The sequence below is a fragment of the Rhinatrema bivittatum genome, chromosome 3 (genome assembly GCF_901001135.1).
Source record: "Rhinatrema bivittatum chromosome 3, aRhiBiv1.1, whole genome shotgun sequence".
In the NCBI taxonomy this organism is placed as follows: Eukaryota; Metazoa; Chordata; class Amphibia; order Gymnophiona; family Rhinatrematidae; genus Rhinatrema; species Rhinatrema bivittatum.
This window is the reverse complement of record NC_042617.1, coordinates 369,828,634-369,856,208: the sequence shown is the minus strand read 5'-3', so window position 1 is coordinate 369,856,208 and position 27,575 is coordinate 369,828,634. Positions and strand designations below refer to the sequence as shown.

General features: G+C 40.9%; 1 protein-coding gene across 5 annotated transcripts in view; it reads right to left on the bottom strand.

The window, feature by feature from the left end:
• The window catches only part of ME1 (malic enzyme 1), an 869,023-nt gene that overhangs the window by 14,518 nt on the left and 826,930 nt on the right, over positions 1 to 27,575 (bottom strand). For all 5 annotated transcript variants that reach the window (XM_029595519.1, XM_029595520.1, XM_029595518.1 and 2 more), the window contains 3 exons: positions 27,240 to 27,345; positions 14,034 to 14,176; positions 1,111 to 1,284 (listed from right to left, as the gene is read on the bottom strand). In XM_029595519.1, the coding sequence (XP_029451379.1) occupies positions 1,111 to 1,284; positions 14,034 to 14,176; positions 27,240 to 27,345 (423 nt within the window). The remainder of the gene's footprint in view (positions 1 to 1,110; positions 1,285 to 14,033; positions 14,177 to 27,239; positions 27,346 to 27,575) is intronic.

Genomic DNA, 27,575 nt, shown 5'->3' with positions numbered 1-27,575 from the left:
TGGCTTGACTATGCCTTCTGGCAAAAGATTCCATAGCTTGCTTGTGTGGTGAGTGACAAATATTTCATATGATTTAAATCTGCTGGTTGCTAGATTCTTAGGGTGTCCCCTATTCCTAGTGTTGTTTGAGAGGGTAAACATTCCCTTATTTACCTGTTCCACCCCATTCATGATTTTATAAATTTTGATCATATCTCCTCTCAGCTGTCTCTTTTCCAAGCTAAAGAGCCCTAATCTGTTTAGCCTCTCTCCATAAGGGAGTTTTTCCAGCCCCTTTACCAATTTTGTTGTCCTTTTCTGTACCTTTTCTATGTCATCTATGTCTTTTTTGAGATTGGGTGACCAGAACTGTACACAATACTCAAGGTGCGATTGCATTATAAACATAAAAATATATAAGCAACAAGATCTGTTTGTGTGAGAATTTCTTAACTCAAGAAAATAACACTTTTATGCAGTCTCTCCCCTAAGTACTATTTGTATGTCATCCAGCAAAAGATCATTTTGCTACAATTTATTCCCAAAAAGGAACACTTAAATAATCCACTTACATTTTAAAACAAAGATAGAAAACAAAGGTAATAGAAGAGGAAAAGTAGTTTAAGATTAAAGTATTAGCTTATGATAGAGTTCAAAATCCTCCTCTGAAACTGACTTGCAAGTTTAGCAATTCGCTTTATCTCCTGTGCTTCTAGAACTCAGATAAAAACAAGGTGGTTGATATTCAAAAGCCATTTAGACGGATAACCTTTCAGTTATCCGTCTAAATGGCTTACCTGGGTATATTCAGCTCTTAACTGGCTAAATTCTACATATTTCTGTTGCCTGTGCTACAGGATTCTTTCCAAAAGTGAGAAGGAATATATTCTATGCAACTAAGATAAAATGATCTGCCCAAGGTCACACAGAATATTAGTAACAAAAAATTGTTTCAATCTTTAAAAGGTTTACTGATCTGCAGGTCTATATGTTGCATCAGAATATATTCCTCCTTATTTATTAATAAACTCAATTCCCAGCAATGAGCTCTCTCTCAGCAACATTAATTTTCAGATAGTTAAATACACTAGCTTAAAAATGTAACTTTCTATAATAAAATGTTTTTCATACCTCTGCAGACAAAAGGAAGATTTCATCATGGATGTGTTTCATTCCACATGACACAACACCAAGAGCAACGCCAGGAAACACATAGGCATTGTTACCCTGGCCAGGATACAAAGTACGTCCATCTGGAAGGGTCACAGGAGCAAAGGGACTTCCACTTGCAAATATGCCACGCCCCTAATGTGGATCATACAGAAAGTTATTAAAAATATGAGCACTGCATTTTAAATAAAGGTATCCCAGGTAAAATTTTACAGATTGAAAAAATATTGATAAGATATAATAGGCTGGAAAAGTTTAAAAATCAAGTATTTTACATTATGTCAACTGTAATGTTTTTAGTATCCACAGACAATGCTTAGCTGTAAGAGAAAAGGCAAGTGACACTTACAAAGACAAACATATCTGTCATATTATATTATGTCATTTTCATCAGATTTTACACATTCTGCTATATTAACATGGAAATACTTATTCATACGTAGTATTTAGTAACAAATCAGGCTGTTTTAAGAAATGCTGTTTAATAACTTAAGAAACAACACAACTGAAGTTGCAGCATACATATTCAATATATCTTTCACTTGCTAAAACTCCAGCTGCTTGTGATAATGGAAGATGGATGACAGCACTATAATGTCATTATCTATATAGCGCCAGCACAGATAATGTAGACATAAAAAAAAAGATGGTTGAAAAGTTCCTGCCCTATGGAACTTACAAGATAAGTGTTAGCATATTTAAGAGGGCAATTTTTAAAGCCATTTTCCAGGTATACTGGCCAGTTTGAAAATTGGCCCCATTCAGTCTGGCTAAAAGCATGCATACAGGCTTCCATAGAGCACATGCTTTAAGCTGGACAGAGGGGAGGCATTATCGGGATGGGGTAGGGAAAAAACAAATTTGCTTACTGTAAACAGTGTTTTCTATAGATAGCAGGATGAATTAGCCATGCTTTCTGAGTGACGGGTGCAGCCTTCTCTCCAAGCTTACAGAGCTTATGAAATTGTCTGATTCTCCTCAGTTTATAAAAAGCGACTAGTAAGTGTAAATTGTAGAATGGCAGTCCAGGGAGGAAGTTGGGTACGCATGGCAACTTCATCCTGCTATCTTCAGAAAACACAGTTTATGGTAAGTAAACTTGCTTTTTTCCATCAATAAGCAGGCTGAATTAGCCATGTTTTCTGGGATTCCCAGGAAAAGGGTTGCTGTGAAGTCGTTACTGTCATGTGCTTCTTAGCATTTGCCTTTGTTTTTACAACTCATGTTCCTCATGGACAGCCTTCAGCTATCTGTCCTATGTTTTAAGATTGCTGTATGTACAGAGCTGTCAGAGGCTGATAGTTGGTCTAGACCAGAGCTTTCCAAACTGTGTGTCGCGACACATTAGTGTGTCACCTGTAGGGTGCAGGTGTGTCGCGCGAACGTAGCACATTAAAGCCACATATCCGCTCCCCTCCAGCGTCACGCGCATGCGACTGCACGTGACGCTGTGCCATCAACTCCAACGCGAGTTTGGGCGATTCACTTTTTTTTTCAGTTCACGGGTTGCTTATTATTGGGCGATTTTTGCTGTCAATCGCGTTTTTTTGGGGGCTTGGTGGGTGGGACTTGAGCCCAGCTGTCCCTTTCATTGGCTGCTGCTGCCGATGTGGCCTGGCCACGAGGAGCACATGGGCAAACAGGTACTGCAAGCAACAGTGTCTGGTGATCATGGAAGGTGTTATGCACCACGGCAGGCTTGAATGCTGAAGGGAGTGAAGCACTTAACTGGCAACAATCAAAAAGAAGAGGTACATGAGTGTGGGGGACAGACATATGCTTTGGGGGGGGGGGGGGAGAGAGAGATGAGTTTGTGGGGGACAGACATTTTTACTCATAAATTATAACAATAACATTAATCTTGGAATATTATATATTTTTAATATAAATGAAAGGATTTCATGAGATAGGTTGTGTCATGAAACATTTTATTTATATATATATATATATATATATATATTTTAAAGGAAACATACATAAATTGTCGAAATATGTTTCGTTTGTTTAACCTTTAACCTCTGGTTTACTAGTAGACTGAATTACTGTGTCGTGAAATTATGTTTGTCTAAAAAGTGTGTCACCAACATGAAAAGTTTGGAAAGCTCTGGTCTAGACAATAATGAGAGGTAAAAGTATGAACTGATGACCATGTTGCAGCTTTGCAAATGTTTTTGATCGGTATTTCATGGAGGTGAGCAATAGAAGAGGCAATTACTCATACCTGATCTGCCTTTAATGGACCTGGAAACTGAGAAGAATTAGCATTACAGCAGAACTGAATACACTGTGTAATCCAGTTGGACAAGGTGTTTTTTTTTTTGTTACTGCTGTTCCCAAGAGGTTAGAATTATAAGAGACAAATAGTTGAGATGTTTTTCTGTGGTGTTGGGTTTGGCATTAATAGTAAGCCAAGGCTTGTTTGCAGTCCAAAGTGTGTAAAGTTTTCTTCTTTTCACTCTTGTTTGGCTTAGGGAAACATGTAGGAAGAGAGAAAGACTGTTTTAAGTGAAAAGTAGACACTACCTTTGGCAGGAATTTTAGATGGGTTCAAAGTACTACTTTATCATGGAAAAACTGTAAATTTGGTGAGAAATGTACCAATACTTGGAAGTTCACTTATTTTTCTGGTTGATGTACTAGCTACGAAGAATAATACTTTTCAGGTCATATGTCTTAAAAATACGGACTCCAAAGGTTCAAAGGGGGAGTCATCAATTTGGATAACACCTCGTTAATGTCCCAAAGAACTGGAGGTTTATGTATCTGCGGTCAAAGTCGCAGGAACCCTTTTATGAAATGTGAGATGAGATGTGTTGAAATGGACAGTCCTTCTATTCCATTGTTATATGTCCGCAATAGCAGTTTGGTGCACTCTGATTGAAGAAGTCGCTAGACCTGGCTGAGATAACGTATGAAGATAAGTTAGCAATTTCTCAGGTTCACGTGTAATGGTCGATAGTGTTAGAAATGCACCAAATGGAGTAATGAAGGTTTAGTTTCAGCACATGGAAGGTTTCCTGGCAGAAATTAGAAAATCTTGAATTAATTTTGGTAAATTGAATTTTGTTAAAATTTTCTGTTCCACATCCATGCCGTCAGGTGCAGGGAGGAATGGTGGATGGAGAAGAAAGCCCCCCTTCCTGCGTCAGGAGATCTGGGTTGTCTCTGAGGGAGATGGAGCTTGAAATGAAAGTTGTACAAGATATGCATACCAAGGTTGTCTCGGTGATGCTGATGCAATTAGAATCATTCAGGATTTGACTGAATGCATTTCTGCACTGTTCGTGTGATTAGTGGAATTGGGGAATAGGCATAGACCCATCGACCATGAGGGGAAAAAAACATCCTGTGCCTCCTAGTTTGGACTTGGATGAAAGGATCAGAATTTGTTCACTTTTTTTGTTGTGTTCCAATGCAAATAGGTCTATCCATGGGAGATACCAATGATGAAAAATCCTGCTAAGACTGTCTACCTCTGTATTTGCTATTCTCAGCAGGTAGGTTGCTTGAAGGGAAATAGAGTGTCTCTGCCCATTTCCAGATGCTTACTGCTCTTCTGCATAGTATCAGGAACCAGACCCTCTTTGTTATGTAGAACATGGCTACTTGACTGTCCGAGTGAATCATTACACATTTGTTTTGCAGAATGTGGCATAATGTGTGAATGCCATTCCTTATTGCCCTGAGTTCTAACAGATTGATTTGGTAGGAATTTTTCATCTTGAGACCATATACCTTGGGTCTTGTATTGAAGTAAGTGGTTCCCCAACCATGAAATGAAAACGTCCATTTTGAGGATCAGTTGATGTGGTGGTTCTCAAAGGAGAGCACTGCTTGTTAAAATGGTAAGCATTAGCCACCAATCAATATCTATTCTCACTGATTGAGTTATGGCCATCCTGGTAGACATGGGTTGTCGGTACTGTGACAATTGGGTTTTCAATCCCCATTGTATTCGCCGCATATGGAGTTGTGTTTGAGGGACTATATGAATTGCTGCCTCCATGTGGCCAAGTAGTACTAATATGTGGTGTACTATCAAATAAGATGTTGACAAAATTGAAGACAGAGAACGTAATCACTGAGCTCTGTCGATGGGCAGAAAGGCCCTTGAAAGGATTGTGTTTATCCTTGCCCTGATAAATTGAAGACTCTGAATCAGTTGCAGTATTAATTTTTTGCAATTTATTAGAAACCCTAATTGTTCCAGACACTTAATGATATTTCAGATTGTTTTGCAGGTTGGCTGAGTTCAGAGAGACTATGAGCCAATCATCCTGACAGGGGAATATTCTTATTCCCCTCCTTTGTAGGTGAGACAGAGCTACTGCTAGGCACTTTGTGAAGACTCGTAGGGCAGAAGAAAGTCCAAACAGGAATATCTTCTATTGGTAGTAATCTGATTCTATTTTGAAGGAAAGGTAGTGCCAACAAGAATGGTGGATTGGTATGTGAGTATAAGCATCATTGAGATCTAGGAACACATCCAATAGTTGGGTTGAATGAATGAAAGAATTGATTTTAGGGATGTCATTTTGAATGTTTTCCCTGTGCAGATGCTTGTTGAGAGAACGGAGATCCAAAATTGGACAGGGGCCCTTGGTTTTCTTTGGGATGAGAAAATATTGGGAGTAGTAACTTTTATTGTATTGAGGTGGTGGTGTCTTCCGAATTGCATCTTGTGCAATTCGGAAGACACCTGGTTGGGATGGATCCCAGGTGGTTGCTACTAAGTGGGCATTGTTTGTAATTAAATCAGTAACCCTGGCGTATTATGTTCAGCACCCATTATTCAAATATTGTTTTGGCCCATGCTAAGAAAAATTGTGCTGCTCTGACTCCGATCTTAATAGGCAGTTGTGGCTGAATTGAACTAAAAAAAACTGGCTGCTGTTGGGGTTTTTTTTGTGATCTTCAGTCCCTTTGGCATCTCCTTTGTTGTGTCTGTTGGTACTGTTGTCTGGGTGGCTGGTGTCTATAAGGTTTCCTTTAGTAATATGTACACATAGGGGTAGATTTTAAAAATTTGCGCGACCGCGTACTTTTGTTCGCGCACCAGGCGCAAACAAAAGTACGCTGGATTTTATAAGATACGCGCGTAGCAAGGGGGTGCACATTTGTGCAACCTGCGTGCGCCGAGCCCAGCGCGCACTGCCTGTTCCCTCCGAGGCCGCTCCGATTTCGGAGCGGCCTCGGAGGGAACTTTCCTTCGCCCTCCCCCCACCTTCCGCTCCCTTCCCCTACCTAACCCACCCCCCGGCCCTATCCAAAAACCCCCTCTACCTTTGCGCGCGCTGGCCGGCAGCCCCGCTCCGTGTTCCGGTCCCGGGGGCTGGTCCGGAGGCCTCGACCACGCCCCCGGGCCCGCCCTCGAAACACCACGGCACGCCCCCGAAACGCCACGTTGTTTCGGGAACACCCCCTCCCCGCCCCTTTTCCAAAGCCCCGGGACTTACGTGCGTCCCGGGGCTTTACGCGCACTGGCGGCCTATGCAAAATAGGCGCACTGGCGCGCGCAGGCCTTTTAAAATCCGCCCCATACTGCTTGTAATATGTCCTTGGCATTCCTTGTTGTTCTGAGGTCGTGGTCAAAGATTGAACTGCCACATTTTGTTCTTTGAGCAGTGAGACTGTCTCTCTTAGTTTATTCCCAAAGAGGTTGTCTCCAAGACATGGAAGGTCTGCCAACTTCTCAAGCACATTCTCTCTAATGGCACTTGCTTGGAGCCAATCCATTCTAAATACTGTGATTAATGCTGCAGAAGTGCAGGCCGTGGTCTCAAAGGCTTCATACACTCATCATTGAAGGTGTCTCAGGCCCTCTTCCAGATTGTGCAGTGGTTATGGTGTTACTTCTGCAGTATTGGGTTTCACAAATGGCTTTAGTTTTTGCACACATTCATACAAATACTGGGCTATGTAGAACTGGTGTTGTTGAATTCTCGATTTTAACATTGAGCTCTGGAATACTTTGTGACCAAAGTCATCAAATGGATGGAGCCTGTTTTGTTTTTGTTTTAAGCCTTTTTCATGGCTGATTCCACTACCACTGAGGGATAAGGTAATTGAACCATTCCGTAGTGTGAAGATTTCTTCAGCCAAAGTTTGAGATCTACCTTTTGTGCTACCGGTAATCTAGAAAAAAGGGACTCCCATGTCTTTATTAGAACCGTATCTAGCAATGTGTGTGATGGTAGGATTGTAGGTTCTGCTGGAATATCCAGAATTTTCAAGATGCCTAAGGCTTCTGATCTTGGGTCTGGCATTTTGCAGATTTCCACGTTTAAAGCTGTTCCAAGGTTTTCAATGAACTTGGAATAGGTTAGATTCTCCGCTGGAGAAGAGTGTTCTGTGGGCTCTTCTGGAGGATCAGATGGAATGGTAGTAGAACTGCTTGGTGAATTCACTGGTGACAGTTCTGGTGGGTCTGGTCTTCTCTGCCGGATCAAGCGGGTTAATGACATCGTCTGTTGGCAGAGATATAGGCCTCTCTAGTAATGGAGACGTGGTTGTTGATGGCGCACAGGCTCATAGGATACCCCTGCGGGAAGAAAGTCGGTTCCTCCGGAGGAAAAATTTTTTTTTAGACTGGATGCTATTTGTTCCATTGCTTGTAGGATCTAGTCCCCGGCAATAAGGGGGGGGGGGGGGGGGCATTGACAACTGGTAGGTTAGCAGAATGAAAAGTAGGAGATGTGGTCTGTTGGTGTTTTGTAGGTGGTATAGCCACCATCAAGACAGTCAATTTTGGAGGTCTGTAAGGAGTGAGAGGAGATGCTTCAGGCAGGACATCTTTATGCCTTGTGAAAAGTTCCTCAGGTGTGCTGAGTTGCCTTCATTGTATGGATACTGATGAGAGGTCCGAGTAGACTCTCCTTCCACTCTGCGATGAAACCGAGAATACACTGGAGTGGGGCTGAGTAGGAGACAAAGATTACCACTCCTATTCAGAAAAGTTTCCTAGGTGAACACCTTCTTGTATTGAAGGGTTGATTGGCATTGTGATGATGCTGACATTCTTTAGTTTCTTCTTTTTTTGATAACCTGACCCCTCATGAAGGAACGAAGGATGCCTCTTCTTATGTGACTGTCTGAATCCCGGTTGCAGGCAAAATTATAGTGACCTATTGAAGTGCAGAAATCTTTGAGGATGGTTTTGCAATCTACAGAGGATCTTTGTGTTTGTGGTGCATCGTTGGCATTGGAGTGCAATTTTTGGCTTCTTAGCTGGCGCGTGCAACCTAGGTTTCAATTTAGGTTTGTCGTGTTTCATAGTTTTTATCGACGCTTGCTTTGGTGCTCTGTGCTTCATCTTCAGTTCGTCGTGGCCCTTAGTTTCTATCGACACTTGCTTCGGCGCTCCATGCTTCAAAGTTGGAAGCGTGATGTGCACCACTTGTTTGGATGCGTCACATCACTAAGCATCACGTGATTTGTGTGTTGTGGGCGTCAGGGTAGTTTCTGATGCATGTTGCTTCTAAGGCTGAGCGGGAGCCTTTGACATATGTCGGTGAGCCTGCATGGTTGGAGGCCTCTCCTGCATTGTGGACTTTTCCTCCTCTTTAGATGTTTTAGTCATTTTATTCCTTTTAGAGTTTGTCTGGGCCGAGGCACCTCCCATTAGGCCAATAGACGAAGCTCATCTCTGGTGGCCTGGTGATAAGTTTTAGGCCCTGGAGAGGAGTAGGTTGGGGGAAGAAGTTGAATAGCTACCTGACATCGACAACGCTCTTTCTTCTTCCCTTAAGCAGGCTATTTTTTGGGCTCTTTTCCTCTGGGCTCAAGGGGACATCCTTCCACAATCCTGGTAGGCTGACTGGTTGTAGTAAGGTCCAAGGCAGATGTAGCAACAATTGTGCCTGACCATTATGGATATGATGTGCCCACACTGGCAATATCTGAAACTGGGCATCCTTTTTGACATGTTAGCATTTAAAAGTACTTTGGACTTTAATAGACTTTGGGGGTTCGCGTTAGCATTTAAAAGTACTTTGGGCTTTAATAGACTTTGGGGGTTCGTGTTAGAGAAGTCAGTAAAAATTCTGAGAAGAAAAAGTGGGTAAAAAGTAGGTTCCACATGTTCGTACAAAATATGAAAAAAATAGAACTGAGGAGAATCAGACAATTGCGTGGGAATGACCACGCATGCTCAGGAGAGCAAAGCTCTGTAAGCTTGGAAAGAAGGCTCCACCACGTGCCATCAGATGCCATCACAAAGAAAGTATGGCTAAGTTAGCCTGCTTACTGATGGAAAACAATGCAAACAGCAAGTTTTTGCCAAAGAAAGGCAAGTGCAAAGTCTGTATGTGCGTATTTTGCATTCACAGGCAAACTTCAAAATGACCTGCCTAGTTTCCCTTTCAAAATTAGTTGCAAGGTTGTAACCAGGGACTTTGCAGCTATATAGGATTTCTGAAAATTGCAAATTGAGAGGTGGAGTGAGAGTTCACTCCTGGTTCTCTAGGCTTTATGTGCCCATTTTCTGACCACTGGCTCAGACCATTAGCCCCTAAATATTTAAAAATGCTACGGTTTCTAGGTCATAAAATCTACTCACCATAGTTTAGAATATTCTTTGTGGGTAATTCAAAAAGCAAAACAGTGCTCAATTTGCCCAAATTATTATTGGGCTAAAGGTGGTGAATATCAGGAAATACTTGGCATCTTACATAAATATTTAGATCTTTGATAGTTAACAGAATCCCATATACAGTTGAATGGGATTAATGAACCACTGATTTTAATTAACAGAAACCTATAAATTATATAACTGCAAGGCACCTCCAATTTTCTCTTACCTTTACCATAATGAACTACTTAATGATGAATAGTTCTGCTGTTCTGAAAGTGACCCTCATTTTGGAAGGAAGATTGAGGAGACATGAGACAGCTTGGAGAAGAATCTTTAGAAATGTGTGAAACCAATATACAAAAAGAAGAGGAAAAGGGTCCATAACAGTGATTCAACCTGTGGAACCATTATTTTGGATTCTGAAATATCTTTAGCTCTAGACTGGATCTGGAAAAGCTGGCCAAAAGAGCTCCTGGCTAGGTTTTTGCCTGACCAGAGCTCTCATCTTATTTGTATTCTTGTCTAGTCCACTCTCACAGCTGGTCGGAGGAAATGAAAGTGCTGATATCCCTTCATTTTCTGGTTATTGGTTCTTTCCAGACGTTAACTTTTGACACACAAATATAATATACGATGGCAGGAAAAGACAACAAGGTTTATAGAATCTGCACATTTACTTTCCTGCAGACCCTACATCATATTTGACTTTTACTTCTATATCATGCAACTAAGGATTTTTTCTACTTGTTCCATGTCTTCTTCAATTTTGATACTGGCTATTTAATCATTTTCTTAAGCCTATCCAGAGTGCAGTATACTTGACTGATGATATTAAATAAATTTATGTGAATTTTTTCATTTATTTGCCCATTTCTCATTTTGGATGCATATTGAAATCTCTCTTCCAACCTTACTGTTGTCCAAGTTCTTAATACATGCAGCCCTCAAACAATTGAATATTTCTGTGATAATCTGTAATTAGTTTGTCATCTTAAAGATATAATTCTCAATTATGTATTGTTTCTTGGTTTGACCTAGCATGGTATTTCTATTTCAAATGTTCTTATACTAAAAAAAAATCTATGTGATAATGGAGCATATAATAGATCGAACTTACAAACTAAAGAATAATAAATCATCAAGCCCAGATGATAACTACTCCAAAGTCCTGAAAGAACTCAAGCATGAAATAACACAGCTATTACTAGTAAATAAGCCCGATGTTGGTGCCAGGAAAAATGGTAGAAATTATTCTTAAAAACAAAATTCTGGCTATGTAGATAGACCTGGCTTAATGCAGAAGTCTTGCCTCTATTATATTTTTTGTAGGTGTAAACATTTAGGAAAATGTGAGCTGTGATATAGTATATTTGGATTTTCAGAAGGCATTTGACAAAATCCATCACGACAGACTAACCAGGAAATTAAAAAGTTATAGGATGTAAAAGAGTGGCCCTCCTTAATCTATGCATGACCAGGCTAGAGGCCTGATCCACCTTAAATCAATAAAGGAAAAGAGCTCGGTGGGCAGGAACCTGCTGTGTAGACTAAGAGGCAGATCCCAGCTGGGAACAGAGGGCCCCCGCATCTCCAGGAAAAGCTAGTTACTGAATGGAAGAAGTTATTCTGTGAGTACACTGCTGAGAGGTAAGCAGTCTACATTTTATATGTTGAGAAGTGTGTAATAAAGTTGAAAGTACAAGAAGAAAGGCTGGAGCCAGTGTGGTTCCTGACTCCAGCCTGTGAACGTTTGCTCGGCTATCCCACATATGGTGTCAGTTTGGGGATTTCTACTCTACACAAGTGCACAGAGAGAAACCCAGTCTCCAAGGGAGGGGAAAAAGCAGTACAGAAGAAAAGAAATTCCCTGGTTATGGGTTGTCTACCAAAGAAGCAGTGCTGCTACTTGTGCACAAACTATGGAGGACTTTAATAGACTACATTCAGAGAGGAGCACAGAAAATATTTTTTCCTTTAATACAGAGAGCGGTGTTTGAGCCCTGAAGGAAAGGTTGGCTGGACAAGTTTGTGTGCAAGTAAGGAGAGAAGCTCAGCTTGCTTAGTGAGGGAACAGAGTAAGTTAGTTGCTGGACAAGCAGGGTTTTTTCCCTTTTACCTTCTAACAGAAAAAAAAGAGAGAGAAAACATTTGTGCAGAGAGTTGAACAGGATCTGGCCCTCCAGCAGCAAGCCAGTTGCTTTCCACTAAGCTCAAGGAACTCAGCCTTGTCTGGGGGAAAGCATGACCGAGTTGGAAATGCAAGCTGTAATTTAAAGCCTTCTGGAAGAAGAGAGAGGCAACTGCAAGAGTGCCGTAAGGGCCAGATCTCTTGGACCTATATCATGAGAGAGTTGGATATTGGGTTTGAGTTCCTAACTGCCAACCTATCTGAAGTAAGGCTAGAGAAGGGCTCACTGCACCTGAAAGCAGAGAAAGTTAATGACACCAAATGTACTGGAGCCAGAGAAGAGCCTGTTGATGGTGTGACAGGAAAACCTGGCACAGAACCAGTGAACACACTGCTAGAACAGGTGGTAAAGGAAAAGCCTGAATAGCAAGGACAGGCAAAGCAGTGCAAGAAAAGAGAACAGAACTCAGGTGAATAAACCTACAGTAATGGTGATCAAGATGCAGGAGTTCATGTTGGATCTTTACAGCCTGGCCTGAAGGAGGCATCACAGACTTCCCTGGAGGCAGCAGTATAGAGTGGCCTGTTGGAAGCCGCACAGACTGGTCCGAGGAAGGCAGCATAGTGCAGCCAGAGAGAGACACTGCAGAGTAGCTTGAGAGAGATGCTGCAGAAAAACCAGATGGAGGTGCTACAAAGACAATGGAGGAAGATGCTACAAAGAAGCCAGAAGGAGTCGCTTTAAAGTACCGAGAGACAACTACTACAGAACGGCCAGATAGTGGTGGTATAGATGAAGATGGTGCAAAGGAGTCAGAAGATGTTGTGGTAAAAGTGGAAAATGAGTGGAAGCCACCACAGGAACACGCAAATAAAGTCCAGAGAATTCAGCTGGGGAAGGCGTGAAACCCAGAGCAACAAAAGGACTCCTTTGAAGGACTGGGGATGGCACTGGGCAAAGGGTGTAGTGGGTGGTGGTAATGGTGGTATTTGAGATAACCCTAAGGAGTGGAGGTGAGCATGACCCTATAACCCCGACCAAGAGTCTAGCTGGTGGGAGGCCAGAAGGAGGGCTTAGGGAGTGGTGTTGCATCCCTGAATGGGAACCAGCTTGAGTGAGGACATTCAGCTCAACAGGTTTGATTTGCTTTTTAAATGATGAAACGTGCAAAAAAACTGTGAGAAGCAGATTCACTGAAGTGGACATGTCTAACTTCTATGACAGATGAAAATGATCTGAGGGCCACAGCAGTGCTGGAGCCTCCTTGCATGCATAGTAAAGGTCTTTGAAGAAAACTATGAAACATGTCTGGCACTAAGCTAAGTAACTTGTTTTACTTTGGTGAACTGTTTATCTTCAGAAAATATTGTTATTAAAAATTGCAGGAGCATGGTATGCTAACGAAGCTAGATCTCACCTGTGTGCTTTGCACAGGCAAATGAGAAACTGGTTTCACATTTTTAGGATATTTTGGCTTTGAAACATGACACTGCATCAAGGATGTTTTTCTCCTTGCTTCTCAGTCATCAAAATGTCTTGAACAGCCCGCATTGTTGCGAGGCATACCCACATTTTTATATGGGTATACCAGGTAGTTTCACTTTGAAAAGTGCTCACAAGATATGCACAGACATTTGCATAAGTGACTGACTGGGAGTAAAACAGTATGCATGCATTTGAAATCTCCCCACTTAGGCACCCCCTCCCCCCATCCCCAGAACACCTTCTTTTAACCCCCTCTGAGGAAGACAGTTTTCAACCAGGGCAATCTATCCAAATTAATTTCTTTGAAAATTTTCAAGATGGCTGTGTCCCGGAGTGGCTAATGGTATTTTATCAAAATACATAGATGAAGACAGAATTGCACTTCTTTTCTAAATCAAACCACTGATGGCATTTTCTTGTATTGCTTTTGCTGTACAGGCTTCAACTTTACATTTTGTCTGCAATGTGCAGCCGATTGCCCCAGAATTTATGCAACATGGAGACTTGCTGAAACATTATGTTAAAGAGACCAGGAATCTTACCTTGGTATCGGATACTTTGCAGGGATTTCCATTTCACCATAGCCTTACTTTTTATATTTTATTGTGATACAAACTGCACAATGACTAGATTAGTGATAATCTTTTAAGTTGTAGTGTTCTGAAATTTCTAATACCATTTAAAGAATCTCACTTTACCTCTGTCAGATGGTAACATTGTTCAGCAGTACACTCTGATTTACTGGTTGGATTACTTAAGGCAAAAATGATGGGTTGTTTATTGAAGGAAGCCATGTTTTTGATTACTTGTTCTGTAAATGCACCACCTATTGCAGCAACTCCTAAAGAAGATTGTAAAGAGAATACACATGTATTGTAAATGCAGTCATGTACTATATACACTACAAGGGATTTTATGACTATAGATCATGGTCCGCAGCTAGTCATTTGTACAACCTTATTATGTTTGCTTGACCAGAGCAGATTGTTAATGCAAGCACTTGAAGGAACTGTATAAAATAAATCCCACAGGAGCCCTTTTTCAATGGACATAGGTGTTAGCCAGTCACTAATACCAGTAGTTTTGTAGTGGATTTATTTTTTTATTTATTTAACATTTTTATATACCGAACATTTTGTTTATCACTTCATGTCGGTTTACATTGTGACTAAGACCAGGTTTTAATCCTGTTCTAATAAAACAAGTAAATTTAATTATATAAAAACATTTGTAAAAAATCAAAATATTAAATAAAAATAAACTAAATAAAATAAAAACTAAATTAAAAATTGCCCAATAAAATATTAAAAAAGAATACAAGCAAGATAATACAAAATAATAAAATACAGAATGTTTTCTAAAAGCTTCCATGCTATAGCTCATTAACATAAACATTTAATAACTAACTTAATATACGTGGGGAAGTCCAAGAGTAGCAAAGGATTAACTTGGTTGGAGGTAGGTCTGCTCAAACAACCATGTTTTTAACATTCTTTTAAATGATTGCATGTTAGCTTCTTGTCGGATGTCAAGCAGTAAAGAGTTCCAAAGTTTTGGCCCGGCCAGCGAAAGGGCCCTTTCCCTAACTGAGTTTAAATGAGTGGGTTTAGGAGAGGGTATAGAAAGAAGTGCCTTGCCTGATGATCTTAAATTGGATACTATATTTTTATTTTAAGAGTCAAAGTAATTTTTTTTTATCCCAGTTAGATTCAAGATCTAGTAAACTTCTAATATCATGAACTATCTACAATACAATGAACAAATCTAATGAGACCAAGTATTTACTTAATTACAGCATTTATCACCCACACTATATTTAATTCCAGGCAGGTTACAGTAAACATTCATTAAATCATACTAACAAACATCAAACTTTCAGAATAATGGTTGAAATATTCAGGATCTGAATACTTGTGAGAACTAGTGTCTTAACTTTCATCCTAAATGTTTTTTATACAGGTCGACCTGAACTCATCTCACAGTATATTCCAGCTTATTGGACCTGCTACCCTGAACATTCTCTCACAAGTTTTGCATAAGCACATTTGATGACCTGATAGTACCTCAAGCAGATTTTTCCCTCGAGATCTTAGCAAACATTTATTTATTTTATTTATTTAAAAATTTTTCTATACCGTCGCTAAGTTATATACCATCGCAACGGTTTACAAATAGGCACATAGCTAAGGTTAGTAAATCTAGGATATCGTACATTCTAACAGGTGCCAATAAAGTTTGGTTACAATTTCATAAATAAAATCATTATTTGAGTAATGTTGGTCAAGTCCAGGTATATTATTGAGTTATTATCTCTTTGATATATTACTTCTTAAATGTAGGATTGAGTAAATTCATTCTCATCTGCATTACTCTGTACTTTCATTCTCTACCCTCCACACTCTTTAGTGAAGGCTTTTTTAAAGAGCCATGTTTTTAAATTTTTCTTAAAAGTTTTGAGATTATTCTGTAATCTGAGTTCAGGGGGCATTGTGTTCCATAGCATGGGCCCAGCCAATGATAAAGCCCTTTCTCTCACTTGGGTTAATTTTGCCTACTTTACTGAAGGGATTGTTAGTAGTGCTTTGTTTGCTGAGCGGAGGTTTCTTTGTGGAACGTGTACTCGTAAGGCTGTGTTTAGCCAATCTGCTTCTTTATCATATATTAGTTTGTGTATGGTACATAAGGCCTTGTATTTTATCCTGTATTCAATGGGTAACCAATGTAAGTCTGCTAGAGTTTCGGTTATATGGTCCCTCCTCTTTTTTCCCGTCAGTATTCTGGCTGCAGTATTTTGAAGTATCTGGAGTGGTCTTATCAATGTGCTTGGGAGTCCTAGTAAGAGTGCATTGCAGTAGTCAGTGCTGGAAAAAATAAGTGTTTGCAATACTGATCTGAAGATACATACATAGTCAATGCTACACTAATGCATATTGGTACTCTGGCATTCAAAGCTTTAAAGATCAATATGAGGATCTTAAACTTGATACACCATTATATCAGAAGCCAGAGTAATGAATGCAGAATAGCATCAACCAACAAGGAATGAATTACATAGTCTGGGTAAACAAATAAGCATGGGTGTAGCTTGCTTGTTACGGTGGCTACTACCCCGAATCAATTAAGCATGATACTTGACTTGGAATAAGTATCCAGCGCAGCTCACTGCTTCAGCAACAGAGGGAATTAAGTAAAGAGGATTTTTATTCAGACAACCAACAATGGCTGAATTACACATGCAGGGTAAACAAACGGGAGTAGCTTGCTTATTACGGAAGTTACTACCCCAAACCAATTAGCTAGATATTTCACTTAGATGCAGCTTCAGCACTGCTGTCTACATCGATGGTGAGGGTGGAAGGGAATTTGAACCAAAAAGTTACCAATAAGGGCCCTGACCTCAGCGGTCAGAGTAACAGATTATGAAAACAAATAGGTGTGAAAGCTTGCTGGGCAGACTGGATGGGCCATTTGGTCTTTTTCTGCCGTCGTTTCTATGTTTCTATATAAAACAACTCCTATCAACTTAGTCAAAAACAAGACAATATAGAGTGACAGTTACATCATACAGGTCTAGATTTGATTTTTCAGAACAAGTCGAATACCTATTTCAATTCGGCTGGTAGAGAGCATTCCCTTAGAGATAGATTTAACAATTTTAATCAATCCTTCTCCAACCTCTTTTGGAATTGCTTTCAGTATTATATGAGAACATGGGTTTAGAGGATAGAAAAAGCCATTAATTGTAGACATTAGTTGGATTATTTTAGAGCTGGAGACCACTGAAAAACATCTGTTTCCCTCATAATCAACACATTCAACATCTAGCTTCAGATTAGAATCTGATGGAAAATGGGTACATAGCTAAGTGATTTAGTCATTAAACCAAAGTTGCAAACTATTTGCAATGAACAGGTAATTGCCTATCATTTCTAATATCATGCTATCTGGGATCCTGAGTTGGTTGCTTCATAATAAGGAATAATTTCTTAGGGCAATTTCCTGCAGCCTGAATTTATGCTGAGCAAAATGCTCTTTTAGTTTTATCTCTCAAACACCTATTTTTATCTAGCTGTGTTGTGTATACTTTGTCAGATCAACAGTAAATTTGGTTTTATGCCAACAACATTCTACCATTCACAATTGCCCCTTAGTATCACTCAAGTAATTGTTAAACCATGGAAGAATGTGAGTTTTCTGTGAAACCTTTGCTTTTATAGGCACTATGTCTACAGCCCTAAGCAAGGAGTCATGTCATGCCTCTACAGTTGACTGTCATAGTCACAGCAGCTAGCCTGCGATTTAACTCTAGTAATCATTCTAAACATAACTGTGCAGTCTAAATTACCTTGCCTTATTGATCTGCATTGGCGGCTTGCGAATAGCGATGTTAATTTGCATGTGTATCATAAAGTGATCTGAGCATAGAATACATTATGAAATACTACAAAATGTACAAATACTTCACAAGGTGGAATATAAATATCAATGAGATGATGGAGGTAATTACATCAATGTAGGCTAAAGGATGTGTATTGGATCTATGCCCATTTTGGCTACTTCAGGTAATGAAGGAGCTGTTTGGAAAGGTGTTGGTAGATATTACTAATTCAGCTTTGAATGGTGGAATACTATCTGATGAACTGAAACTTGCTAGAGTGAAGCCAGTCTTAAAGGAAAATTTGCCATTTGTAGACATGTGGAATTAGAACCCTATAACTAATACGCCTAGTTTAACAAAATTGGTTGAAAAATGTGTGTGGAGCCAGTCGACAGCTTTTCTGGATGAGAAGACTGTATTAGATCCAGAGCAATCTGGATTTTGGGCTCATCATGGGATCGAAACATTACTGACATCTGTAACAGATTCATTGCTGATGGAGTTGGACAAAGGGATTCAATAATTGTAGTGTTTTTGGATTATGGCTTCAGTGTTAAAATTTTAATTAAGAAACTTTATTCTTTTGGAGTACATGGGCAAGTGTTACAGTGGTTTAAATCTTACCTTGTGGGATGTACATTTTACGTTCAATGGAATACTATCATCTCAGAGCCTAGAGCATTAAGTTTAGGGATCCCTGAAGGGTCGGCTCTTTTGGCATCATTATTTTTTTATTTATAAATGTTCACATTTATAGACAGCAGATAGCATGCCCCATAAAATATCAGGTACATCATGGAAGGAAATCATTTACCATTTAACATAATACCAAAGAAACCAAATTTTCCCATATCCTGAATTTACAATAAAGTGTGTGTGTGGGGGGGGGGGGGGGGGGGGGGGAGTAACCATGAATAGAACAAATTACAACATACAGATAGTAAAAAGGAAAGAGGAGAGAGTGCAGATCTCTAATCAATCACCGATGACTGGGACTTGAATAACTCCTTGGGTCTGTTGATGAGAATACAGAAACAGCTCTAACTGGGGAGGATCATAAAAAATATATCTGGCACCATTTATCTTCATAACGCATTTACATGGGAAACAGATAACTATCTGTGCTCCAATCTATCGTGCACGCATACAGAGAACTAAAAATTTCTTCCGTCACTGCTGTGTTGCTTTAGATATATCTGGGTACATCCAGACCTTTTGGCCCAAATAGAGGGTATTCCTATTATGAAGAAATATTTTCAAAATATTGTCCCAGTCAGAAGACAATACAAAATTTACCAGCAATGTACGCCTTTTCTCTATCTGTGCCTCTAAGGAGGATTCCAAAAACTCTGTTAAATTCAAAGATACTGGCCTAGTAACTTGTTGATTTTCTCCTTTTATCTTGGTTTTTGGAAGAAAATACACTTTAGATATTGGTGGTAGTGCTTCTGTTGAAATTTGCAGTATTTCTTGTAATTAACATCCAAATTTTTCCCTCGGTGAGACCATCTTACACTTTGAGAAATTTAGAACTCTTAAATTTAAATATCTTGCAGCATTCTCTAAATTTTCCATTCTTCTAATTAAAGCCGTTTCACCTTGTATCAGGCCATTCTGGACAGATTTTATTTGAGTAATTTTTTAATCCATTTCTTCAATTTTATCTGTGTGCAAAGACACAACAGGATTTAAGTTATTAAACTGAACTTGAGTATCTTTAATAGCCGTGGTCAAAGTTATTATTGAATTTTCTAAAAAAAGAAATAGCTTGCCATAATGAATCCAGAGTCACTACACTTGGTTTCACCAATAATGATTAAGAAGTAAAAGTTACCTATTGAGATGTTTGAGGAAAATGTCCATCTTGGATCCAGGCCGTTTGCTCCATCTCTCCGTTCTGTAATGGCCCAAATACCACCACCATCTCGCACAATATTGAGAGTTAGCACTTCCAACCGTGGCGTGGAGGACAACATTCCACCCTCGATAACAGGCGCCGCTTTAACCTATGCAGAACCCCTCCCCGGAGGTGCTCACGCCTAAAGATGCCTTCCATCTATGGGGCACGTCCAGGCCCACAGTCGCGGCATGCAGCAGCTGTGGAGAGGGTGTCGTCGGAGCTCCAGGACTCAGCGATATCTCTCCCATGAGCGGGGGGGGGGGGGGGGGGGGGGGGGGGGGGGGGAGTGTTTGCTCTCCTCCCACTGCTCTCGCGGGAACTTGTGGAGCGTTTACACCTGCAAGTGGGTAGAATCCAGCAATGTTCGTCTGAACAGCAGCAGGTTTTAGAGAGGCCAAGGCTCCTTCTCTAACCGTCCTTTCCTTTTCGTATGAGGCATTTAGGAATAGATTACAACAATGAGAAGCATGGGAGCTACTACTTCCACGTCCTCTCCTCACAGCGCCATCTTGGAATGCCCCCTTTTGGCACCATTATTTGATGTGTTTTTGGCCACATTAGCCCGGTTACTGAGGACCCTGTGAGTAAAATTAAAGTTTTACACTGATGACATTCAGCTTCTCTTCCCAGTGAACCATGCGGAGGTAGACTGAAATGAGTAAATAACAGGTTGTTTGAAGAAAGTTGAAGAATGGATGACAGCAAATAAGATGACACTGAATATAATAACCAAGACTGAAATGCTCTGGGTAAGTCATATAATCCCAGTGGAAGAAGCACCCAAGATTTTGATTGATGGTAAGGAGGTTCCTCTGCAAACAGAATTGAGGGATTATTTTACATGCTGAATTATCCTTTAAACGACAGTTAAGAAAAGTTATGAAAGTCGCTTATTTCAAATTAAGGGTAGTGCAGCATTTGCATTTTGTATTGAGGAAAGATGATTTTCTAACACTGGTAAAGAAGTCTGGTCCTTTTGACACTGGACAACTGTAACATCATTTACAATTATATGGCTAAGGACAGACAACATGATACTCAAACCGCCAACCGCCACTGCCAGTCCCGGTTTGTTTTTGTCAAAAGAAACAAAGAGCTGGGTGGATTTTCTATGGACTGCAGTACGGTCTAGGTAATATGCAAGTGCACGTTTACAGTCTAAGGTGTGCAAAACCCATTCACCTTGGTGAGAGTGAGGTCTTGGGAAGAATGTGGGCAAGACTATGGACTGATTCAAGTGTAAATCCGTAACTAACTTGGGAATGAATTTAGGGTGAGTACGGAGGACCACTCGGTCATGTAAGAACCTTATATAGGGTGAGTATGGGACAAGTGCTTGTAACTCATTAACTCTTCTAGCAGATGTAATAGCTACTAAGAAAAGAACTTTCCATGTAAGAAATGTAATATCGCAGGAATCTATAGGCTCAAAGGGAGAACGCATGAGCCTGGTTAGTACTACATTAAGGTCCCATTCTGTGACTGGTGTTCGTAACGGGGGTTTAAGTTGAATTAAACCCCTCATAAACCTACTGACGAGGGGTTGCACTGATATCGGGGCACCCCAACTCCCTTGTGGTAAGCTGAGATGGCACTCAGATGTACCCTTACTGATGAAATCTGTAGACCAGAGTCTGAAAGGTGCCAGAGATAGCCTTCATGTGGAAGGCTTTCATGAAGCTACAAGCACTTGAGATACATTAGTTGAAAGATTGAGTGGTTGCAGGATCAAGCTTTCAACATCCAGGCTGTGAGGGATAGGATTTGAAAGTTGGGGTGGTGCAACCTGCCCTGATCCTGAGTTATGAGAGTGGGTGCTGTGCCCAGGCGAATTGGTTCCCTGATTGAGAGGTCGAGAAGTATGGGAAACCAAACTTGTTGGGGCCAATACGGGGCTATGAGTATCATTGACCCTTTGTCCTGTTGTAGCTTTACTAGAGTTTGGTTATTAGGAATTACCAATATTACTCCATCAGATGAGGTTCGAGACCTTGGAATTCATATTGATGGTAGTTGATTAGAAATCCCGAGTGAAGCAGATTGATTGTGAGGTCTAGAGAGTTTAGAACTCCTTGACTTGATTGGCTTTTGATGAGCCAGTCATCTAGATAAGGAAAAACGTGTATGCTTTCCTTGCATAAATGGGCTGCTGCCACCGCTAGGCACTTTGTGAATACATGGGGTGTCGAAGCCAGTCCGAAAGGCAGAACCCGGTATTGAAAGTGTTGACGTCCCACTAGGAAGTGCAGGTACTTGCGGTGAGGTGGGAATATTGGAATGTGAGCATAAGCATCTTGAAGATTCAGAGAACTGAGCCAATCTCCTGCTTGAAGAAGGGAAAACATGATGCCTAAGGAGACCATCCTGAATTTTTCTTTTCGTAGAAATTTGTTGAGATTTCAGAGGTCTAAGATGGGATGTAGGCCTTCTGCTTTCTTTGGAATGAGAAAATAGCGGGAGTAGAATCCTCTGCCCTGCTGAGGTCGGGGAACTGGTTCCACGGCTCTAGTTCTCAGGAGGGTGGATAATTCTGTTTGCAGAAGAGTGGTATGATCTTTGTGTATCCAAAGGGACTTTGGTGGAGAGTCCTTGGGCATTGTGAGAAAATCCAGATGGTAACCTTGTGTTATTATGGATAGTACCCATTGATCTGTTGTGATTTTTAACCAATTGGGTAGAAAGATGGAGATTCGGCCTCCAACTGGAACATCCGGGATTGGGTTCATGGAGTGGCTGCTGTTTTTCAAAACCCCAATGCCAGGCCTGTCTGAGGGGGAGGCTGAGGCCTGGTTGCCTGGATTGACCTCTTTGGGATGGTCTTGTTGTCCTACCATGAGGAGCTGGAGGATAATACCTTCGTGGTCTGTAAAAAGGTTTCCTGGTATCTTTTCTGGCTGAGCGTTTTGCAGAAGATGAAGTCTCTGCTGGAACAGTGGAGAGTTGTCGCAGTGTCTCATTATGTTCCTTGAGCTGCGCAACAGATCTTGTACCCTTTCACCAAAAAGATTGTCTCTAGTACAAGGTAGGTCTGCCAATTTGTCTTGAACCTCAGGCCTGATGTCAGAAGCCTTTAGCCAAGCCCATCAACGGGCACTAATCCCCGTTGCTGCCATTCTGGAAGATGTTTCAAAGCAGTCACAGGCGGCACGCACTTTGTGCTTACCTGCTTCTAGGCCTTTATGAATAATATTAGTGAAGGCTTCTTGGTTTTGCTAAGGCAGAGATTCAGACAACTCCTGCATCTGTTTCCACAAATTTCATTGGTATTGCGTCATATATAACTGGTATGACACAATTCTGGATACAAGCATGGAACATTTTTCACCCCAGACCATCTAGGAATTTTTGCTCCTTGCCAAGAGGCGTGGATAAATGACAGCAGATTCTTTTGGATCTTTTTTGGGTGGACTCCACCACTACAGACTGGTGAGGGAGTTGAGGCTTTTGAAAACCTGGTATATGTTGGTCCAAATAAGTGGCGTCAGTCCACTTGTTCACTGGTGGAATTGAACAAGGATGCTCTCACAGCCTATGCTGGAGATCAACGAGGACTTCATGCACTGGTATGGCAAGTACTTCTTTAGGGGGCGATCTACAAATTGTAGAGCCTCCAGAGTTTTTTGCCTCATATCTTCCTCAGTGACCAACTGGAAAGGGATTGTATCTGACATGTCTTTCACGAAATTGGAAAAGGAGAGGTCCTTGGGTGGAGACTTCCTTCTTTCTTCTGGTGGAGATGGATCTGATAATATATCTTCTGAAGAAGAATCAGTGTCCACATCCTCCCATGTGTCTGATAAAGTACACCGGGGAGGAGTGGAGTGAGGGATGAAAAATGGCACCAACGGATGTGAAGGTATCGATGGTTTTGTTGGCTGCATCGATGGAGGTTGATGCGACATCGATGGCACAGATGGAGTAATCGGACGCCTCGGTTGAGAAATTCCTGATGGTCCCGATATTAGCTCAGGCATCGGTGAATTATCTGAGGCATCGTCATCCTGAGGATCAGGAATTGGTTGGTCTATCGGTATCTTCAGTGGCATCGGCAAGGCTCTGATCAGGGTATCTAGTCTAGCGAGTAGAGGAGTGAACACCAATGGGTCTGGCATCGGCATCAGTGTCGGATTGGGCATCGGTGTCTGTGCTGGCATTGGCACCAATGGATGAAGGTCTCGTAGAGCTTCCCTTACTGCCTGGCAGATGAAACCGTCCAGTTTCTCCCTTATAGCTGGTAAGGTCCGAGCAGCTGTAGGAGGTGGCAGAGAAGGTGGAACTGGCTCTTCCACAGGTCCCTGTAGTGGTGCAGTATCCGGCACCGATATCGGTGGACCGCCTTGGAGTAAGAGGCATCGAGTGCATCGATGGCTCTTCTACTCTAGCCCTCTTCAGTGGAGGCTCAATGGGTATTGAAACTGACAAGCTGACATCGGGGGTAGAAGTCCATCGGTGTCGGTGCCGATGCTTTCCACAATGTTCGGTGCCTTTCTTTTCGAACACCAAGGTCAATTTAATGGATGACAGAGTTGGAGTCAGGGATGGTTGGTCACCGCTTGTCTTTGGGACGCCACTTGGTCTTAATTACTAACTTTTTGGCTGCTCCTGCCGGTGAAGACTGTCGATGTTGACGTCGATGGAAGTAGTTGAATATGAAAAAGGCTTTCCATCTACTCCAGACGAGCCCGTCTGCCTTTGGCTGTCATCTCGGCACATTGTGGACATGTGGCGACACTATGTCCCTCGTCCAAACATAGGTCACACTCAAGATGAGGGTCGTGATGGACATGGTGCGAGGGCAATTTGGGCATTTTTTAAACCCTGTTGTCATTATGAATGCCGGACAGCAGTCGACAGCTTTCTGACAAGAAAAGTTGGAACGGTATTGACCGCGACAATAATTTACTCACTGATTGATGGAAAATGGGAGACCCCTATGAAGGGAATTAAATTTGAGAATTTTTCAACTTTTTCCATGAAGAAAAAATGTGTGAGGTATCACACAGGGCTCCTTCACCGCGAGTCTAACTGCAGCGCGGAAAAAAGAAGACTGAAGGGAAACCCCTGTGGCTCGAGGGATCATGGCATGCTGGGCATGCTCAGTGGACTCAGAGTGCCAGTCAAAAGTTTCTAGAACCTTTGACAGAAAGTTTTCCATGATTGGGCTCCGTCCAGTGATGTCATCCATATGTGAGGACTATCATCCTGCTTGTCCTGGGATAAACATATTTATTCCAGGCATCCAGTCAGCAGGTTGCCAGAGCTTGGTTCTCATTCTCTGGCCCCCTTGTTGTCATCCTGCTTCTAGAGTTCATCTTGCTTTATTGACTCCATTGCTTTTCTGAATCTGATTTGTCTTATCTGGTCTTTCTGTTTTGAGTTCATGTATGCTTCATTCTGTGTTCCTGCTACCTAAGCCCTACTAGCCCCCAGCACTTGAAGAAGGAAGCAATCATAGGCAGAAGATGCCTTGCTGCTGTTCCAGTTGGAACCTGTCTGAATTGCCTTTTATGTGAACCAGCCACTACAACCTTGGGGTCATACTCCCAGTGGATTACGCCATCACAAGGAGTTAGGAAGTTTTGCGCTGTAGATATTGTTAGCACCACTGGTCCCATAGCCAATTTCTCCCTATGCTACCCTGCAATATCAACTTTCTTTTAATTCAGTGCTATTGAGTTTGTATTCCTGCAGTGCCTTCTTGGGTCAATAATTTTATTAGCAGAAATCATAGAAAAAAGGTCAGGGAGGTTGATATTCAGCACCACTTAACCGAATAAGTATGGATTAATCTGGCTAAGTGGTGATAACTGACTATCTGGCTGCATTTAGTGGCTGCTACTTATCTAGATAAGTACTTATTTGGCTAAGTGGTGTACAAGAAATGGACATCTCGGGGAGGAGTTACTTATCCAGGTTAGTCCTGATATTTGCACTTATCAGGTTAAGTTAACCAGATAAATTAGACCTGCTGAATAGCAGGTCACAGTTAGCCAGATAAGACTTATCTGGCTAACTAGAGATTTCTTTGGGGATATTCAGCAGCATAATCATGTTGCTGAATATTCATTGTAAGTTAGCCGGATAAGTCTTATCCGGCTAACTTACTTATCCGGATTTTTTGGAATATCAATCCCAAAGAAAATTTTATAAAGCATGACGAGCCTTGGAAAGAGATTTTAATCAATTGGATATAGTCAGCCCAACTCTGGCCAAAGTTTTGCCTTTTATGGCTGCATCAGGGGCTCTTGATTATGGATAAAATATAAATTGGTAATCCGAGCACCATATATGGTTACAGGGTGTATTTACTTGTGATATGTCAGCAGCTAGAACTTTAAAGATGACTTGAAAGGAATAGCAAAATTTCTCCAGTCAGTAATAACAAAATAGCACTATGCAGCCATAAAAGGCGAAACTTTGGCCAGAGTCGGGCTGATTATATCCAATTGATTAAATTCTCTTCCAAAGGCTCCGGTCTTGCTTTGTTTTTTCACATCCGTGGCTTTTCTAGACCGTTTACCATCCTGCTTTGTGGGTCCTTCCTTATCTCAAAGAATATTTTATTCCATTCAAATAAGGGGATGAATTTCCAGTTTAACTTCTCAGAACTTTTATATCATACAAAACAGACAGAACATATAGATGCCTTCTTTAGCAGTCCTTAATTTTATCACTTTCCCACTCAACTACTGTATGAATTCCTTGCCAAAAAACTCATTATTATATCTTCCAAAAAGAATAATATAACTTTATGTTATCTTTAATGGTCAAGAAGAAAGATACTTTTACTGCTGAATTTGATGCATATCTATCATTAACAGTCCTATGTACCAAGTCAAAGGTAGGAAACTCCGGTCCTGGAGTTCTGCAAAAGGGTCTGATTTTTAAGATATCCAAATTAAATATGTGTGAAGTATGTTTTCATGCATTACCTCCAATGTATGCAAATATATCTCATGCATATTCATTGTGGATATCCTGAAAACCAGGCCCGTTTGTGGCAGTCCAGGATCAGCGTTTCCTAACCCTGTACTAAGCATTTTCCCATAAAGAGGGCAATGTTTGAAAGCACTGGTTCGGGTACAACAGAGGGCAATATTCAGGATCTGGTGAGAAGGAAAGGTCCTCAGGTAACTTTAATCAGATATTCAGCAGAACGTAGCTGGGAATGTGTTCTGCTGGATATACTCAGTTAAAGTTACCCAGGTAACTTTAGGACAGCAATTTTTCCAACCAGACTTACCTGGCTAACTTTATCCAGCTTAAGTTGAATATCAACGCCAGCAGGATAAATTTTAATCATTCCCTGGGAATGTCCCCCACATCACCTCTTTTGTGTTGCTAAAATTTAGCCAGTAAATAGGAGAGGGGAGGAATTTTTAATGCCACATTTTGTCCAGGTAACTTCACAAGTTAGCTGTAAAAAACATTGAATATTGAACTCACAAGTGTTTTACCCACAGAAATGAGCTTTCATAAAATTGCCCAGTACAATCCAGAAAAACTTACAGGTATATGTCATGTTCATACATAACTTTATCTGGAAAGAATTCCTGCCTTATTATGGAGCCAGAAACTGGTGAGAACAATGGATGACAAAAACTTAACATTAAAAAGGAAAGCTACCTATAAGTACAGATGGCTTTATATCTTGCACAATATCTTCCAATTTCTTCAGTTCGGGATGCTCATGTGCAAAACGCTCTTTCTCATGCGTTAAAGAAGCCCGTCCCTAGGAAACAAATAAGGCATGGAGTACATAAATAGCTCAGAGCAATCTTTTAGCATTAGTTAATCAAATGGATTATTATATAAAAAGAAGAAACATCTGCTTCTTGCTAGCCATGGTTCTGGAGAAAAATATTTATCCATCAACTTGACACTTGAATCAATATGTAAACAAATAATTATATTATGATTTTAATTGTACATAGCATTACAAGTTCATATAGTGCTGTATAG